Source organism: Echiichthys vipera (genome assembly GCF_963691815.1).
Source record: "Echiichthys vipera genome assembly, chromosome: 10".
Taxonomy (NCBI): domain Eukaryota; kingdom Metazoa; phylum Chordata; class Actinopteri; order Perciformes; family Trachinidae; genus Echiichthys; species Echiichthys vipera.
In genome coordinates this window covers 14,679,265-14,698,927 of record NC_139835.1, presented here as the reverse complement: position 1 = coordinate 14,698,927, position 19,663 = coordinate 14,679,265, and the positions used below count along the sequence as shown (strand labels likewise).

At 40.5% G+C, this 19,663-nt stretch overlaps 1 protein-coding gene across 3 annotated transcripts in view; it reads right to left on the bottom strand.

The window, feature by feature from the left end:
* Nucleotides 1-3,138: 3,138 nt before the first annotated feature.
* kansl1l (KAT8 regulatory NSL complex subunit 1-like) overlaps nucleotides 3,139-19,663 on the bottom strand; it is a 22,168-nt gene continuing 5,643 nt past the window's right edge. The window contains exons 3-16 of one of the 3 annotated variants that reach the window (XM_083921411.1): nucleotides 17,637-17,787; nucleotides 16,290-16,442; nucleotides 13,784-13,887; nucleotides 12,890-13,061; nucleotides 10,312-10,477; nucleotides 10,099-10,230; nucleotides 7,631-7,780; nucleotides 7,326-7,417; nucleotides 6,932-7,044; nucleotides 6,118-6,181; nucleotides 5,885-5,997; nucleotides 5,379-5,499; nucleotides 3,948-4,204; nucleotides 3,139-3,391 (exon numbers count right to left, since the gene is read on the bottom strand). In XM_083921411.1, coding sequence (XP_083777537.1) covers nucleotides 3,983-4,204; nucleotides 5,379-5,499; nucleotides 5,885-5,997; nucleotides 6,118-6,181; nucleotides 6,932-7,044; nucleotides 7,326-7,417; nucleotides 7,631-7,780; nucleotides 10,099-10,230; nucleotides 10,312-10,477; nucleotides 12,890-13,061; nucleotides 13,784-13,887; nucleotides 16,290-16,442; nucleotides 17,637-17,787 — 1,753 coding nt within the window. In that variant the 3' untranslated portion in view covers nucleotides 3,139-3,391; nucleotides 3,948-3,982. Of the gene's footprint in view, nucleotides 3,392-3,947; nucleotides 4,205-5,378; nucleotides 5,500-5,884; nucleotides 5,998-6,117; nucleotides 6,182-6,931; nucleotides 7,045-7,325; nucleotides 7,418-7,630; nucleotides 7,781-10,098; nucleotides 10,478-12,889; nucleotides 13,062-13,783; nucleotides 13,888-16,289; nucleotides 16,443-17,636; nucleotides 17,788-19,663 lie in introns of all 3 variants that reach the window. The other 2 variants (XM_083921409.1, XM_083921410.1) reach the window with 2 other exon arrangements.

The window sequence follows — 19,663 nt, the reverse complement described above, 5'->3', positions numbered from 1 at the left end:
TTCGGTGCACTCCGGGTCTGTCGGACAGAGGCTCCGCAGCCTGCATTTACCGTAATGACTGTACTAGTCGCGCAGTTGCATTGCTACCGTGCTCTAGTAATTACGGTGTTGTGTTGTGCCCGTTGTCTGGAGATTAGAGACAGACATTTAAACAAAAAATGTGTACATTACTTACATACATACATACATAAAAATGGAGAAGACTGAATGCAATGGTAATGTAAATTGTTGATAGTTGATGTGCTCACCTAGGCAGCAGAGCCAGCTAGCTAACGTTATCTGTAAGTTAGCCTGTTCCAACTTTCCACAAAATCAGTGAAACAAAATGATGAAAATGTGCTGACTGATCCTGTTTGGCTTCTTGCTGGTCATTGAAAGTTAACCATGGTATTTTAATATGTACAACATACGACATTGTCATTTTTGTTGACCATAAATCTTGAGTCGATCTGTTGCCGTTGGCATACCAATGTTAGCTAAACCATCTATCTCCTTCTCTGAGGATTTTTTTGGTTGCTTTCTTGCAGGCTTACAACAAGGTAATTGGTATGCTGTTTTCTACTAAGCCTATGTTTTTGCTACTTATGTTGCATTTTAACCCATTGCTAATTGCCAAGTGTCACTGAATAGTGAAGCCTTTTCTTTCTTTTACGAACAGAAGACAAACGCAGGTTAATTTAATATGGTGTGTGCGTAACATTACTGCCAGTGGGGCTTAATACACCATAGACCTTAACTGCTTGGATCGGCGGTAAACTGCTTGGATCCCCAGGCCAGTAGTGGTTTGAGGGGCCCCCTGTGAATTTTGGCCAAGGGCCCCAACAGGCTCTACAATGACCTCTGATGTTACCCCTTGTAGTAGGCTAGCTGTTTTTCCAAAAGACACATCTCACCCTGATCGGTTTTCAACAAAGAAGTAGTCCCTATACTGTGGACATTCCAGGTATATCATTACAGTTTGATTGAGATCACGATTGTCTTAAATTTATATTGTAGAGTTGGATGTTGATGTAGATGTTGGTGCATGGGCAGATGGGGAAGTATACATTTACATTTAAAGATCCCAGTGTCTAACAGTAATGGTATTTTACAGTATAAACTTATATAACAGTAGCTTGTTGTATTATAGTTATGTTGTGGCATTGCATTTTCTTGCATCCACCGTTGAGTGGTCCATAGCTCGCTGATATGTAAGAGCACCCTCCAGAGCGTAACTGCTGTAATTACATCCATTCAATGTAAAAAAAAAAAAAAAAAATTTAAAAGTGCCTCTTCATAGTTGTTTCCTAATTAAAAGTGATGCTAATTTACTAATTTACCACCAGTTTAGGGGGCTCACTTTGCCTGCCTGCTATGGATCAGACAGATTTAAGGTGGACCTCTTACAGGACAGGTGAGACTACTGGCTCCCCTCCCCATAATGGAGAGATGCGAGAATGCCTCTTGGTCACAACACCTGAGCAAAGGATGGTTTGCAGCTTTTTTGAGTGAGTCCTACGTATATAGGAAGGAGAGGGAAGAATCCACCTGTTCACATAATGCATCGGCAGTTTAGCTATACTGCACATTTTATGTGACATTTTTTCAATGGATCTGCTGATTTCTAAGAAAACAGGAAGATAATTAACATCCATAAATGTATTCCATGTGATTGGGTCTCTTATTCTGGGCATCCCGTCTCTCATCCCTGGTATAAAGCAACTGACACACATTAATGAAGATTAGAGGGATGACCTTGATCACCATCTGCCCATTAGGCCTCCTGGTAGCTGTGAAGGTTATTATAAGAGGGGGTTTTGCATATGGGATCAAAGTACAGGCTGTTTCACTGGGACCATGGCCCTAAAAAGCAGTGACCTTCATAAATGTTAATCATCCAAATCACTAAAATGACCTCACATTCGTTTGTCCTTCCAGTTCTAGCTTGTGACATCTCAGTTAAGTATTCTTGGCTGAAGTTGCAGACATGTTATATGAGGGAAATAAAAGCCATAGAGCTTCTGACTGATCAGATGCATCACTTAATGTGTCTATTTTTAGAATTGCTGCATGTCTAAAGGCACATTAAATAAAACATAGTACTGTTGTGGATTTCGATTTTCTAACTTGACCTGTGCTCATACATGCATGCTATAATTATAACCCTATTTTTCATTCTTACAGTTCTGCTTTTTTAAGTTGCCATCTATCAAAGAGTTAGGTAAAACAATGGTGATTGATCATATGCCCCACTAATGAAAGCACTTCTACTTTTCTATCAAAAACAGGAACATCCACCTGAGTCAGGCTTGTACATTAGTTAACGCAGAAGTGTAATAGGAACATGTGTGTGTGTGTGTGTGTGTGTGTGTGTGTGTGTGTGTGTGTGTGTGTGTGTGTGTGTGTGTGTGTGTGTGTGTGTGTATTTAAGAGGCTAACATATAAGGGTTGGACTGGAAGAAGAGAGGTGAATATGTTTCAATAAAGATTAGAAAAAAATTTAAAATGTCAGATTCAATGCGACTTGTGCTGTTCACACTGTCAAAAGAAAATCAGATATCTGCAGTGTGAACGTAGCCTAAGATTGGTGCTATCCAATGCTCCCACCCCTTCATGCAGAGGCCTCAATACAATAGCAGGAGTCAAGAGCAGTAACAAGGATTTGATCTCCCACAGGCTTTCCCAATGAGGAACATTAAGGCTGCATTCAGATGAGGTCGGGAGCTGCTACGATTCACCACAGAGTCATTTAAATGGGCCATTTTAACCCTTATATATATATATATATATATTTTTTTTTTAATTACTTTTTTCCAAAGTTGGCAAGGATGTTTACCGCGGAGGACTAGTGATGTTGATCTAGAGTGCCTGATCTAGTTTGAATGTGGCCTTAACACTCTTTTCTCTGTTCTTGTTACCATTTGAATCAGCCATCAGAAACAGGCATCCACCCAATGTTTACTTATGTTAATGTTCACTAATAACTTTAATACAAAATATATACAGCGTCCACAGACAGAAAAAAATATGAAATTAAAAATCACATGTTAATCAAGTCAAAGTTATATAAATATATGTAAAGTCTTTCTACACAGACTCTTTAAGACAACTGTGAAAATAAATAGTAAGTGACAACTACCAACAGTATACATACCTGAGACTACAGTGGGGTTGTGCTGGTACATTTTTTATATACAGTACCTGTATACATTAAAACCTGAAGGTGTAGCAGAGACTACAGTAGTCAATTTAAACTTGTGATACTATGCTACAATACTCACAAAATACACTCACAAAACACTTTTAAACTATTAAGCAAATAACATCAAATCACTGTTCTGGAATGTATTTAGTATCCCAATTAAGGTCCTCATGGCACATTTTCTCCTCATGGTTCCAGACGTGAGGAGACCTGGAGAGAAAATAAAACAATTAGTTAATTTAATTGACAAATTTAACCATTTGAGTAAAAAATACTCCTATATGTTGACTCTAAATGTTCGTTCAACATCTGATAACTGCGCCGTATGAACCTTCCAATCTATCAACTAACTGAATAATGAATTAAAAATGATGCCTTTGTTTATGACTACTGCATCAATCAATCAATCAATTAGCAGATGTGGAAAATGAAATGAGAAATCCATTAACTTGAATAATAATAAATGAATAATTTGCGCAATGAGTTACTTAAAATAAATGAATGCAGATAATGAAATGAGTGACTAAATAAATTATTGCACAAGTAATAAACAAAATGACTACTGAACATGACTTAATGACCGTAAATTGTCTTATTAATAAATATCTTACATGTGACTTGCCAAAAGAAAGATCAAATTAACATAGTTGGGAACAAATACCGTTTAAAAGAAATCAGCAAAAAGCTCAGGCACATAAACAAAATCTTAGCAAGGAATGCATATAAACATACTATAAAACAGAATTCACTGTATTTTCCAACTTACTTATGTAACTTATGTAAAAGTAAGGCACTGCTCTCTTAGCTGCCACTGGGTGTGCTGCTCTGACTTTGTCCACCAGACGGCAGTGCAGCATCAGAGGACTGAGCTGCAGAGAGATGGGAGTTGCAGTTCTCTGATGTGGAGGAGGCAGAGCTACACTCTGACCACCCTGATGGGACTTTTTCTAGGTCATCAGAGCGCAGGGCGTCTTCCTCGTCTTCGCCCAAAGGAAACACTCGTGGCTCCCAGGGTGTATGAGGCTGACAGAGAACAGAGAGTATTTAATAGAATTGAGATTACATACATCTGAAAATTTAATATACTTGATATGACAGCACGTGTCAGAGTTTGGTATGTGTATCACTTTCTATGCACACAAAGATAAGAATGAACACATGTTTCGATAAATGAATGTTGTACTGAGCCTTTTATATACTTAAAATTTTATCCTGAAAACAATGTATAACTAATACAAAAGTAATCCCTCTCAATCATCACTTATGACCCAATAGAAGAGTGTGGTGGTGCCCTTTGCCTGTATTCTCTGTTTGCTTGTTGTTTAGAGATGGACAGGGACGTTCCTGGGTGTAGGCTTGGCCCACGTGGGGGTTTAACCCTCAAGCCAATAACTGCAACAAACTATTTGTCACACCCCTCCCCATCAGTGTCAGATACTGAAGCACAGCGCAAAAGGCAGTGTCACACACACAAACATAGACAATGTGGCCACAAAGAGCGGAAAATGAGCATAACATGGGACCTTTTAAATTGTGAAATAATGTCCCAAACCCCAATAATTGCTGCTCAAATGTCAGTCCCTTCATTAAATCAAACATTCTTTCATCAGTATTTTTACGGATGCTAGAGTGTATAAGAAGTGCAAAGCAGTGAAGTAGGGGATATTGTGTGGTGTGAGGATGGTTGATTTGGACAGTCTGGTTTCATAGCAACTCATTCCTTTTCCAATCAAAGCAAAGTGCGACAGAGCACTGCAATCACAGTATCATCAACTGGAGCAGAGTAGACGAGTATCAGTGTAGGCTCTCAAGGATGCATCTAGGCTTTTTAAGACAGACATACACAAACACACACACACACACACACACACACACACACACAAAATGACTGGAAAAGAGAATTGATTAGTCTGCAACCCATTTTTGCCACTCTATGCTTTTGTGTATCTTTCAATGGAATTGTACAGAGAATATCTCTGCAGCAACACTTAAGGCTTGGAATGATACAATGATTAACCATTTGACATGTGGCCCCTATGTTGGAGACATAGCATTATAATCTAACAGCCAAAAGAAAATTGCTGTGTATGACTCAGCTTGAGCTCCCTCCTATGGCACCTGAATCATCATACACTCATTGATATTCAAAGTTTGTTTGGGGGATTTGAGGTGTCAGCTGTGGTGCTTTTGATCTTACCAGCCACTCCTCTAAGCTTTGCTGTTCATCAGTATCCAGCTGAGCACAACTCAAGTCCACAGAGCTCTCATCTCCTGATGTGCAAATCCCGCCCCCACTGCCTGACAACCTGCTGCCAGATCTGGAGTGAAAAGAAAACAATCATACCCCATGAAACTTAAGAGGAAATGACTCAACACTCCCCTTTCACACTATATAGGCTATAAGTACAGAGATAAACAAACCAAGTCTGTAAGAGTTCCAACTGCACAGTCAGCCCAGATAGTGAGTAAAGGATTTAGTTAATAGCCAAATGCATGTCTCTGTTATCATCCTCTGCTGAAAGGATGAAATGTGACAAACACTGCCTGACATTTTTGATGTTTGAGAAAGCCAATTCATTCTCCTCAACCCACCTGGCGCATGTAGTTCACCTTGCATCTTAGTGTCACCTGATGCAACAGTATTCAAATGCCTTTCTGACCCTGTGTGTGTATTTTCGTTTGTGTGTTAATGTTTATCTCCACCTTTTAGGTTGCTTGCAGCATTTTCTATTCCCCCATGATACCCATCGCAATTTCTCTCTTTGCTCTAAGTCCAGGTGTCTCTGGGTAAAAACTTTGTTCGTGAGATCCTCTACCTGAAACACACACACACACACACACACACACACACACACACACACACGCAGAGGAATAAAGATGATATTTCCTTCACAAACCACAATAAACAGCTCATGTCCAAAGGGATTAGACGCTACCTGCCCCTCCTCATTGTCCTCTGCCTCACTGCTCATCAGAGCTGAAGTATCAACCGCCCGCCAACTGCGAAAAAGAGAGAGACTTTTGGAGGTGACAAACAATGATAGGAAACAGTGTGCACAGCATCTTTTCTATTTCAAAAAGCTCCTTTCACACATATTGCACAATAGTGCCGAATAGAGGTCCGCTGTTACGCCAGCTTCACACTAGGGATGTATGGTATAGACGGTATAGATGGAAGGAATTTGGCAACACTATGGATTTTGATTCTACCAAAAAAAACAGCATCTAGTGTGTGTAAGCTAATCCGACCCGACACTCAAACCACCAACTTTATGCATTATAGCAGCACAATTGTCAGAGGTTAAAGAACAGATGGTCTGAGTGTTTGAGAGCGGGGAAGAGAAGGTGGACTATTGCGCACTATGTTTTTGTAAGACATCTCAAAAAAAAAAAAAAAAAAAAAAAAAAACTCAGAATGTTAACTCATCTCCTCCCCAGCCGAGAATATTTTTCTCTAAATTTTGCAGATTTTCATTCAGAATCACCATTGAAAAAAACAGGTCTGGTTATTAATATCTTAGGCCACTCGAAGCACTGCTTTGTCACTTTACGATCCTCAGGTTTAGTGAAGATTAATTTCGAGACAGAATAAAAACACACAAAAAAACAAAGTAAACTACATACATGAGGATGATCAGCACATTATGTTTCATTTTTGGACGACAATGAAAACCTACAGCAAATTTCATGTGATGTTAGTCTATAATAGAAGACCGGGACCTTTAGAATTCTTTTTGTTTCGTTCCATACCTGGGTGTCAGGATATCTTTGTATTGAAGCTTTTCCACTTTAGCCAGAGACATAGGGATGACGATGTTGTTGATGTTGTACACACTCTCTCCCTGGCGTTTGCGAACAGAGCCCTGAAAGGAAACATGGTGTGACAGTTCACACCAATGATTACGAAGTGCTCACACATTCAAAGCCCTTTTTCATCACCAGGTTGCCGCGATACAAGTTTTCTGTTGACACGTTAAGTGATACTTTTGAATTTATGCTGTAAGAGTGTGTTTTTACCAGTTTAATTCCAACCTTGACCCTAAATCAGGTTTAGGGTAAGGGTCAGGGTTTGGGTATTTAACGTATAAGGCCAATGAGGGCTCTCACGGGTGTACATGTTCGAACGTGTGTGTGTGTGTATTACCTGTGAGACCTGCTTGCGTGAAACCTGCGTATCGCTCTCCTCCGGCACTTCATCTGAACTGTCACAGAGCTGGTACAAGACCTCTTCTTTATCTGTATATAACACACACACAAACACACACACACATACACACACATCAAACTAGTGTTTAGCTAACATACACGGCATCATATGCAAGACACTTAATATCCATAAAAGTATTATTTCAAATTGTCTGTGTTTACCAATCCCGCTCAAGAGTCTTCACTATAGCCATTAAATCCCAAACTGGTTTCCATGGTGAACATACACTTGCATACACACACCTTCTATCAGCCTGTGGATGTGTCTTCTCTTCCTCTTCCTCTTCCTCTGATTGGCTCTCCTGTGTTGACTCTGAGCAGAGCCTGCCATCCTTATAGGTGACAGACCCATAACTCTTTTATGATGCCTAGCATTCTGCTTACATTTGTGACCTATAGTGTGACACACACACACACACACACACACAACTGAGTTAATACACCACAGGTATTTCCTTTCATTACAATCTGACCTTCAGTTCCTCTGGGATTTTATGCTTTGGTTGAAATGTACAATAGCTAATCCTTAACCATTAGTCCTATTATTTTGGCAGGTGACTGCCCTCTAAGTTTTCTGCCCCCTGCTCACACCTCACCGCCAGCTTTATTTACAGTAATAATAGTGCAGATATCTTGCCAATGTGTAATCTCTTCCTTTTCTGCTAAACTATGGCAAAATAAAATGCTAAAATCAACTGTACTGAAGCCACTTTGATGTTTTTTAGGGTCTTTGGTAGCGACACACACACATGTGCACACATTTATCTCAGCCTTACTTCTGCTGCCAGTTTCAAACAGAAATCCCAGCAGATTTCATTGGCAGAAAAATAAGAGGCAGAGGTAATGCAAAATTGAGATAAATGAGAGGAATTAATGGACAAATGGTTGGGATCCACCTTTCATTTCAGTAATAAAGTACTTAATATGTACTGCAGTGTCTCTGATCTCTATTCTCACACTGTACAAACAGCTACCATAGTTAACTATTAATTCATTCACATCATTAGTCATTTTCCTCCACGCCATTTGCCCATACTTCCATCTCCCAATGACTGTAATGTCATTCTACTTCAGCTACGATCAGCTATAAGAGGTTTGTTGCAGAGTGCTGGAATATTATTTTAGGTGACATTTACTTGACAGACAGTCTTCTCTTACTGTTTTTGAAAAAAGAGAATGAGATCATTCAAGCTGACAGGAAATCGACAGTGTGTGAGTGACGTCTTGATCAATTTCTAATCTGCCTCCTTTGTGTCTACTACTTTACTCTCTCCCTACTTTTACTGCATCACTTGCCTCTTTTTTTGCCTATACCTTTGGATTCAACACAAAAAAATCCATATCAAACATAGTGTTAAGTCAACCTTCACTGGATAAACAGGGAACATGCTAAGATTAACTAATCATTGATTGTTTTGGATCATCAATCTATACCCATGGGAGCCAGTTGGAGCCCTCAAACCAGAGCTGCTGGAGGCGTGTTAGTGCAGAGGTAAACGATCATTCATTAGCATCAGACTAATATGCAAAGATACATATTGACACTAGTGAATGCCAAATGATTTAATTTCCACCTACTACCCAGTTGGAAGCATACAGACCCAGTGGGATATCTGACATGCTAGGAACCACTTGTGATGCTACACATGGAGATGACAAGCAGACGCAGCAGCCATTTTATTCACAGTGGTTTTGTTTAGAAACAGTGTGCACTGACTATATATTTGAAGGTCCCGTATTATGCTAATTTTCAAGTTCATACTTATTTTGGGTTAAAAAAAAAACACATTATTTTTCTCATACTGTCTGTCGGAATACACCTGTATCCACTATGTCCAAAACGCTCCATTATAGCGCCTGTAGTTTTAAGCCCCTCTCCAGAAAGAAGCCCAGTCTGCTCTGATTGGCCAGCGTTTCCAGGTCTTCTGCATCTGCACTCTCTGTGTCTCTGTACTGTCGTTATAGCCATGGCATGACTGTAACTGCATTGGGGCGGCACTTTCTACCTAAATATAGTATAGTTGTGACATCACAACAGTAAGGAAGTCTCGACGGCTCGTTCTGAATACGCTCTGTGTGCATTTCTCTGTGGATTGAGACTTTTGATACTTTCACAGTATTTATGGAGCACCTCGACCTGCATTATTTAAAAACAAAACACATGCAAACCTCCCCTTTTACAATATGGGACTTTAAATCTCTCAAAATTTAAATGTTTGTTAATATAACTTGTATTCTATTTTTTACCTACATGTTCACAATAACTTTGGAGGGAAAAATTTAATTCTAACATTATTCCGTGCTATGCATTTTCCAATTAGGACCATAGCGCCGGCATAGACTTCAAAAGTAGACTTCATTGCCGCTCCACCACAGTAAATGCAAGTGGATCAAAAGCCAGTGAGGCTCCTATGCGTCAGATGAATGACAACAACAGGTATGCAGGTGCAGGCTTTTAAATAGCAACTCTGCCTTCCTGTCATCTTACTCATCCGTTGACTATGTCGTCAACACTGTGAATTACAGCCTTGCCACAGAACACCAGGTGTACTGGCATACAGGGGCAATAGCAAGTACCAGAGCTCAGCGTTTCAAAGTAAACTACACGTAGAGCAAAAGAGAGCAATTGGGCAGAATGTAAGAGAGGAGAGGACTGTACCTTAGAATAGTACAGGGTATCTAATCAATACTGGTAAAGGGCAGGATCTTACTGTTGTGCAGTGGTGTGGAGCTGTGTCTGTTGTAGTGTGTTCGACTGGATGGCTGGACATTGATAATCAAAGGCCTTTGGGACCATTCTTCTCTGGCCTGGACCCTCTTTAAGTGGCTGGAAAAAGGAGTGTCTGAAAGAAGATGACACAATTTGAAAGCAAACATGCAATCAAGGGTGTCCTTGCTACGTGCTACGTCAATGTGTCTCCTACCAACTGAAAGAGACAACATGGGGTGAGGTGTTGAGCCGGGGGTCCTGGAGGACAGGGCCCTACTGGAGCAGCAGTCTGGATCAGAGCACAGGACTACAGGATCACAAGACCCGCAACATGAACAGGAAGATGATGAGAGAGAAGAGGAGAAGCGGGCAGACGAGTCCTGAAGCACATAAAGAGAAAACAACAAGAGAGAGAGAAAAGACACAGTTTATTTAACTACAGTATTAACTTAGCTTGCCTGTTGTGCTTTGTTGGAGTATTATTCATAAGGATTTAAGGAAACTGCTCTATGGCCGCACTGATTAAAGTAATTAAGCTGTAAAGGTGTTTCTTTGTCATCTCGCAAAATCACAAAGGGGGTGGCAATTGGTGCTGGTTCTTATTATTAGCTACAATCGCTCTTGGCTCTATGGTAGAATACAACGTAATAGTGTTCAGGAAGATGATGAATCTCCACAGTAAACTCTGATTGAATCTGGTTTATCTGTAAATGAAAAAAAGAAGAGCTAGTTAGGGATTAGAAAATGAGGCTCACTCATTATGTTTCTATCGTAGGCACCAAAGTCGTCTCTGACCATCTCTTATGGGTCAAAAGTAGAACACAACCTAACATACACAAGGACCTTCATATAGACAGGTCCACTTCTAAACACCTGTTCAATCTGGTTTCAAATATACTGTATTAGAGCTGCATTAATGATGGATTTGGGTTATCTGGGGGCACCGGAACAGGCTCACAGGAAACATATTGACATAGTCTTTATGGCACAGGGCAAAATATATTTGTTTGAAGTTTTTTATTCTGTTGACCTAACAAATAGTCCATTCTCCTTTTAGCTCAGCTTTGGCCTCCATCAACTGCTGAGAAACAATATCTGGATCTAAAGTGGCTAAATACAGGCCCGCCGCTTGTCTTCCCCGTGCCAAGATTTTTTTGTAAAACGATGTTTGTGTCTCTTAATTGATGGGACAAGTTACCGCTTGAATCTCAACAGTGCGTTTACATTGACATTCATGTCCTGTTTATGAGGCTTATCTCGGTTATGATCATGGAACGTAGGCTATATACTGGAAAAGGAATTTACACAAAAAACAGGAAAACCACGATTGCTTAGCTACAGAGATACAGGACATTGGTGGGAAAAGCGCAGCGTAAACACATCGTTCATCCACCTCCTCTTTCGTCACACACACGCACACGCACACGCACACGCACACGCACACGCACACGCACACACACACACACACACACACACACACACACACACACACACACACACGAGCTTCACTATAGCTTCACTATAGCTCCCTCTGCACCGGCGCCAGTCTGTCACTGTGAAGCACCACGTAGGACAGAAGTTGAGGATTTATCCTGGAATTCAGCAGCACCAGAGGTCTGCGGTTATCTTCAAACAGTGCATTGTATATTATCTTCAAGTGGTGAATATGATCAACGGTTAACTCTTGACCTATAGTGTCAGGGCACCGGACGTTTTTGGTTTCCCTTCATCTTTATCTCTTTTTTTTTTCTCCGACGGTCTCCTTGGGCCCTCCCTCTTTTATGTTCACCATCTAGCTGCTGAAATATTCTGCTGCTGGCGCTGGGCACGTCACTAAGCGCAACCCTTTTTACATCAACTCAAGTCATTTGATCTATTGTTAAAATGACATATTGATTAGAGCAGCTTTAAATAAAGATATCACAAAAATGAACACAAAACTGCAATCATAGTACTGTGTACGAACATACTATATACAGTATGTATCTATATATACTGTGTATATGTACCGTATATAATTATAAAATGACAGTGTATGAGTTCTTATTACTAGAACTGTGTGAGGCTAAGCAGGGCATTACCATTCACCTGATACTTGACTTGGCAAGAACATACCAATGTCCCCTTGCTAAATAAAGGCTAGAGCTTTAACATAATTACATGCACTTGTTTATTTGAAGTAAATCCAAAGGATATTTTTTCTTAATTCCAACCAGGTGTGCAGCTTTAAAATATTAATTCCTGTTTAATTTGAGGAGCTATTTTAGTGATATAGCATTCCAACACGGAAGCCCTAAAGACTAATAGTGACTGCTTTGAAGCTACATTTGACATGACGCATGAAATATATTAGTAAAAGTGATGCATTGGATTGAAGTACATTTGGGCAGTGGTGATAGTGGTTGTCTCATTTTCATTACAGTCTTCACTGTCACATCCTCAGCATAGAGAGGGGAAAAATGCAAATGTACTCGCTGTGTTTTAAACATCCATCCATTTTCTACACCAGCTTACTCTGCGCCGGGTGACTACTAATGAATAGACACTAATGTATCCCTGTGGGGAAACTGATTTGTTTCAGCACAGAGCGGTTCTAAGATAAGGATGTGGAGTAAATAGGTAATAATACTACACACTGTAATTGAAACAGAATTAAATACATTGCATCTTCAGGGACAGAGCACTGTTGATGGGGATGTGTTTGCGCCTCTCTCTATTCTAATCATGGGAAGACAATATTGACAATACTGAAAATGTGTCCATGGTCTGCATCAGAATGTGCGTGCATCTACCTGCGGATTGCTGGTCCAGGCGTTGAAAGTGAACAGTTTAGGCTTGTGGTAGGTAACCAGGGGTCTGGTCCGGGCACACACGCACGACACATCTGCTTTGAAGAGCCTCCTGGTCCCCAGTTTCTTTCTCTTTGAGCTCTGAGGCCCAAAAGTCTCATCTCCTTTCTGACCACTGCAGGGACGAGATCGGACGAGGTCACGGAAAAATGTCAGGGATGCGATTCATGCTAAGATCACAAGTACTCAAAAAGCACATTTCTCAATGCGTTGTTGGTCTTAGATCCCCTTTTAGAATAGCAACCAGAAACAAACAATACCCTGTTACATGCATAAACAAGCCAAGTCTCACATGGCTTTTATCTTCAGAGCCAGGCAGAGAGAGTTAAAAAGGCAGCAGGATGGAAAGACATGAAGGGATGATTCAAGTCAGGTCAGATGGTGGGGACCGAGCAGGCTGTTTCATTGGGTTATATTACAAACAGGGAGCATGTTTTCAACCTTGATAACTTAGCATGGTGTTTCCCAAAGTTAGGCTATGATATGTGAATACATTGAAAAATGTGTTGATGCTCTCTGGCTGAGAAAACATCAAGTTTGACTTGCTGTGATTCCCTCACTCTCACAAATTTCTCTTTTGGGGCTCGAGCTAAAAAGTTTGGGAACCCCTGACTGACTGAAATGGGACAATGGACAAGGGTACAAGTTTTTCATCTTATTCTCATATTATTCTTATATGACATGTTCCTGCAAACACAGCTAGAAGTGCGATGCTAGGACTGTCACAGTATTAGATCTGTGTGAATGTGTGTGTGTGTGTGTGTGTGTGTGTGTGTGTGTGTGTGTGTGTGTGTGTGTGTGTGTGTGTGTGTGTGTGTGTGTGTGCTTGTTCTCTACCTTGTGAAGGTTCTCTTGCCTTTCCAGGTGTTTGGTTGTTTTGATAGCGGTGATAAGCTGAGAGGAGGCATCAGACTGTTGACAATCTGGCTGAGTTGAGCACTCTGCAGACATGATAAAGACATTATCTATGCAGCATAATGCTTTTCACATGTGATAAATTAAACTTTAGTGTGTTTAAAATCAACAACATACCTTGTTTAGACACTCTTGACCCTTCTATATTGTTTGCTATACGTGATTATGGCATTATCATAAACATGAGTATGTTGTGTGACATTTTTATTTCGCTACGTTTGTTGCTATGATTGACTCCTGATTATGATTATTGATCATTCCGTTGCTCGATGTAGCTCAAACTTGCCTACTCTAGCCCAGTATACGAAAACAGTGCAGATTTTAAACAACAATATCCGACTACCTTTTTAGGTTTGGCGGGTCCTGCAACTTATACTCAGGTGTGACTTATATATTAAAATATATAATTTCCCATGTACATTATTTTCACACTGAATTGTGAGGGACTGGCGTAAAGCGGAGGATACCCTAACTGCAATGAAGAAAACAGAAAAAGCTAATCGTGGGCTAGAAGCTAGATGGCCACAGCTAGAGGAACAAGTGCTGGGTGCTCGAGTTCACAAATGGGTGCTCGAACAACGTGCTGCTGGGAGAGGCTCGTCAACGGTGCAATTACGTCTTCCATGCCCAGGTAGTTGCCATGGCGATGAATATAAATGACTTTGTAGGAGGACCTTCTTGGTGTTACCATTTCATGCAACCCAACTCCCTCTCTATCAGAGCATGAACCCAAAAAAATTTGCCTTATAGTCCAGTGCGACATATATGTTTTTTTCTTCTTCATAATGCTTGTTTTAGCTGGTGCCAATTATACGCCAGAGTGACATATAGTCCGGAAAATACGGTACATAATCAACACAGAGGGGGAAGCTAAACATATGCACACACAGGGCAGGGCGATATGACGATATAAGATCGTGAAGGATCAGAACGTGTTGATCATAGTATTCTCTTTAGGGCACATTCTATCTACCGGTATTGCTGTTCTATGCTCTGCACAGACGCAGCAGTTTTTTTTTTCCTCAGCAAAATCCCACTATTGGCTAATACCCCTCATGCCCTAAAGACACTCCGAACAATCATTTAATTGCTGATTAATCATTGATTGATCATTTGATTACAGAGAGTCGCGGGAAGAAAATGAAAATGAAACTACCGTGTCCTAACAGCACGCAAGCGTCGCATCGATGCGCTCTATCCACAATTATTCATAGAATTTGTGGATCAGGCTGGAAAATATGCGGCTAAAAAACCAGGTACATGTCCCGTGCAACCGCGGACTCCTAATGTGCTTAACAAGGAGGCAGCGCCGTCACTTCACAGAGGCCACGTTCTGCCCAAATCTGCCACACACACAGTCACACAAGGTGCACACATCAGATGGTAACACAACTAACCTTTTCAACCAACTAAAGAGACAGCATCCTAAACAGTCTGCAGAGGGTGAAACGGCGAGGAGACCAGCCACAACGCAGCCAACAGAGGCAACAGGTGCTTTAGGTAGCTTTTTGTTCAATGTCCATTGTACTTGGCACACTGATTCAAATCTGTTCAGAAAGGTTCTTTGGCCTAAATGCGCTGTTACATTTTGTCTCTTTTAGGGCTATACTTTTTACATAGGGCAATACTTTGGTTGAACTGTTTACTCACTTGCAAAAAAATTAAAAAATCAATGTAAAAATTTTTTTTTATAAAATAGTGGTTGTGATTTTACTGTAAAAAAATCGTGAAACAATATTTTTACCATATTGCGCATCTTTACGAACACAAATGCACACACAACACGAGGTGCTTTAATATTCATAGCATTTGGAAACACGGCTGAGGTTTTGTTTATGCATATCAGCTGGTCCAAGGCAATTTTGTACTCAATTTGGCACAAAATTGGACATGAGTGTCAGCCCGCTCAGACCTGTCTCAATGGTTTGAGTTGGCTTTCCTGATCACAAAAATGCTTTCATATTTCTTATATTTTTTTACAAAAACTAGAATGGATTCAAATGCACATCTAAGTGCAACTTTTTATACCACAAAGACAGCCTGCACTGTGTTAGATTAACAAGAGGAATGTCAGCATCAACTTACACTCTACAGCAGGAAGGATGAAACACTAGATTAAATACTTATACGCTTCATAAAGCAGCAGGAATTCATGCATTCCATACGCAGTCTCTAATTCTGCATAACAACACAAGGTCAAGCATGCATACCTTTATTCATTAGTTTGATCTTCTCAACCTGGAACTGGCATATACTATACATAACAGATACACAACCTCCTGGTCTTTTCTACACAACAGACAGTTAAACAAATTTGAAATAATACCCTCCTGACTTAATGTATTGAGTTGTAAATAACTATTCACCCTGATTCCAGACTCTGCACACACTGGTATTACAGGCGTACGTACTTGCTTCTCCCTCCTACCTGTCTCTCTATGTTGTGCAGAAGACGTGTGGGGCTGCAGGGTTCATTGTCAGCATCCGAGGCCGTGCAGGATAACCCCGCCATCTCTCTCAGCAGGTTCTGCCGAATCTGTCGGTCCGTCATTGGCTGGGACTCTGCAAGCACCACACCACCCTTACACACGCACACGCACACGCACACGCACACACACACACACGAAATCTAAATAAATTGACCATTTTTAAATCCTTGCAATGACTTATTATTATTTTAAAAGGAGATAAATGCCATATTTTCTATTTTTATATTTCATCTAACCAGCAGATTTAAAACATTTCTTTCCTTTTCTTCTTTCTTTTACATGGTTTTTCGTTTGCCATATGATTTCGATACAGTTCGCACATAGCGGGGAGTTTCACTATACTTCTCTGAAGACATTCACATACAAAGACAATGACAACAGCAACAAAAAAAATGCTTCAAACTAAATCTGATTTTAGACCTATATGTTCAACATACCCAAACCATTTAGACCATATCCAGGGAAATTTGCCAGTCTGGATTTTGAGGGAAGTAGGACAACTTTTCAATTGCATATATTCTTTAATATAAACTTTTTATTTCTGTAGTCCCGTGAGTCAAATTAAATGTTTCCTAAGTATAAAGTGTCAAATCACATGGGATGTTTACCTTGATGATCGCTTCCAGGGAGAAGTGTATTTCTCACCAGTGCTGGGCAATCCCAAAAGACATCAAAGTGATTGGCCTCATTTGCTCCACAGGCCCTCCAGCAGGCTGTGCTAGGTATTTGTGTTTGTTGTTCTAATGGTGTTGTAAAAAAATTTGGACAATTGTTTCCAGTTATTTCTAGCCATGTATTTGTTGTATTGTAGTCCACATAAGCTGTCCCATTCTTCTTCAAATACTGAAAGACTACCTTTCTTTCCCCATTTATCTTGGATCTACACTGTAGAGTGTTGTCTGGACTGTACTTGGCGCATGATATAATGGATATACAACCTTCTTGCATATTGATGAATTCTTTGCCCCTTTGAACACTTCCTAAATACCTGTCTTTTGCCCTTCTAATGCTCAAGCTATATTTGCTATTGCCTGAAAGTAGTGTCTAACCTGGAGGTAAAACTTGGAGATGCCATATTTCTAAGCCATCAATCTTATACTTAATTTCCCATGCATCTGTAGCTCACCTTTCTCCAAGATACTGTAGTTAAAGTGCTATTCATTTGTCACAGTAAGACGTGAAAAGCTGGCTGACCCTAAAACTGACTTGTATCAAGATGGCTGCCGGTGAGGACATTAATGTCAACTGCCCTTTATTGAGGATGTAACAGAGAACTTTTGTCATACCTTGGTAGAGCGGATGTGCTTGTGGAGCTCCACCGGTTGTTGTATCCTCCCCTCCAACTCTGCCAGACGCAGCTGCAACCAACTCCATCTGCTGCCCAGCTCAGCTCTCTCTTCCAGCCACCGCCTCTCACAGCTGTTGCTGCTGCTGCTGCTGGTAGGAGGGGCAGGGTGTTAGATGACACTCAGACCCATGTAGTGGTATACTATTCTATTCGTACTGTCAAATACTTTAGACCCTGATTTGACCTCACAAGAAGATCATATAAAGTACTTTAGCACTTAAACATGAATGTGGGAAAAAAATCAAGATATTGAATGCAGCCAAAAACTCCTCTATGGCCGTTAACTGAGAGTGTATGAAGAGGTTAGCATACGAGAATTGTTGGCAGGAAAATGTGTGAGGGAAAAGTCACATGAAGAAGAAGGGAGGAGGACAGACTGACAGGCCAAACCATTTGGAAATTCACACATTTCTACAGCAGCACTCTTATGACCTATTTTACCAATGTTGCTATGTAGCGTGCAAATTGTTAAGCAGCCAAACAGCATTGGGGTGGGGGACGGATTTTGCTGAAGCACAAAAGCTTATCTAGGCCACAGAATAAAACACTGTTGATTTGTGTGGTGTGTATCTATAGTATGTCTCCATGGCACTAGCCTGTTCAGTGAGCATTTGTCTTCTGTGTGTGTGTATGTGTGTGTGTGTGTGTATGTGTGTGTGTGTGTGTGTGTGTGTGTGTGTGTGTGTGTGGTTGGCTGGCTCCAGCAGGGCAATAGTTGCTATGGCAGTGCTCTTGGACCTTGGCTAGGACAAGGAGGGACTCCCCTCACTTCAAACACTCAGATGCAGGACATAAAAAGGTCAGGCCAGACAGCAAGCAGCTACACTACCCCTTGGTATCGTGGAGTAGTTGTTTTATGTTGCTGTTATGTCAAATACCCCAAATGTTTCTTACTTGCCTGATCACAATTACACCAAGTTTGTGTTTGATATAAAGAAGAAGACTATGATTGGTTAATGATTGCTTCTGAACTGAACATAAAGGTCCCATAGTATGCTAATTTTCAGGTCCATGCTTGTATTTTGGGTTTCTAGTCAAACATGTTTGGTAATAATGGTTTAAAGTCACTGTACTCAATATTCAGAACATTAATATAGCAGCAAATAACTATCTTCTATGTAAATTTATAGTGGGGTAAATGGCGTCCTGACCAGAGAATGAAGTCACTCTCCCTCTCAGTGTGTTGCAATCTGATCTGATTTTCTCTGTTTGTTTTTAGAGACAGTCTAGCTGCGAGTGAATGTTACATTTCGAGTAGAGCACCTTTAAATCAATAAGACACATCATTATTCTCATTATGTCTGAATATAACCGGTATTCACCCTCTGTCTGAAATGCTTCATTTTAGCGCCTGTCTCTTTAAGACCCCCTCCTGAAAAAGCCCAGTCTGCTCTGATTGGTCGGTGTTTCAGTGTCTTCAGCATCTGCGCTCTTGGCCTCTCTGCACCGTCACTGCAGCCGGGGAATGACTGTACCAGAAATGTAGCGACACTTTCTACCTATATACTTATAGTATAGTTGTGACATCACAACTGTACAGAAGTCCTGAGGACTTGTTTAAAGGCCCTTTTACTACTGCTAATATTATTTTTATTTTTCTCTCTTCCTCCCCTTTTTCTTCTTTTTTTTCCGCACCTCTCATCTCCTTGTTAACGTTTTGTTCTCTTTTGGTGTTGTGTAGTTGTTTACACCAGCAACAACCTATTGTATGGTATTTGAATTTGTATCCTCCGGTCACTTTCAATAAAGTTTTTTGAAAAAAAAACTTGTTTAAAGGCACAGTTTCTGAAGATGAGCTGTGAGCATTTCTCGGGGCTGAGTGCTTTGATACTTTCAGGATTTACACACCACCTGCTTTTATATATTTTATGGTTTTCTAATTTTTTACAATATCGGACCTTTAAGAAGGAGCTCCCTCTTTCCTCCACAAACAATGACCAGACCGGGCTGCCCTGCAGCTCTTTA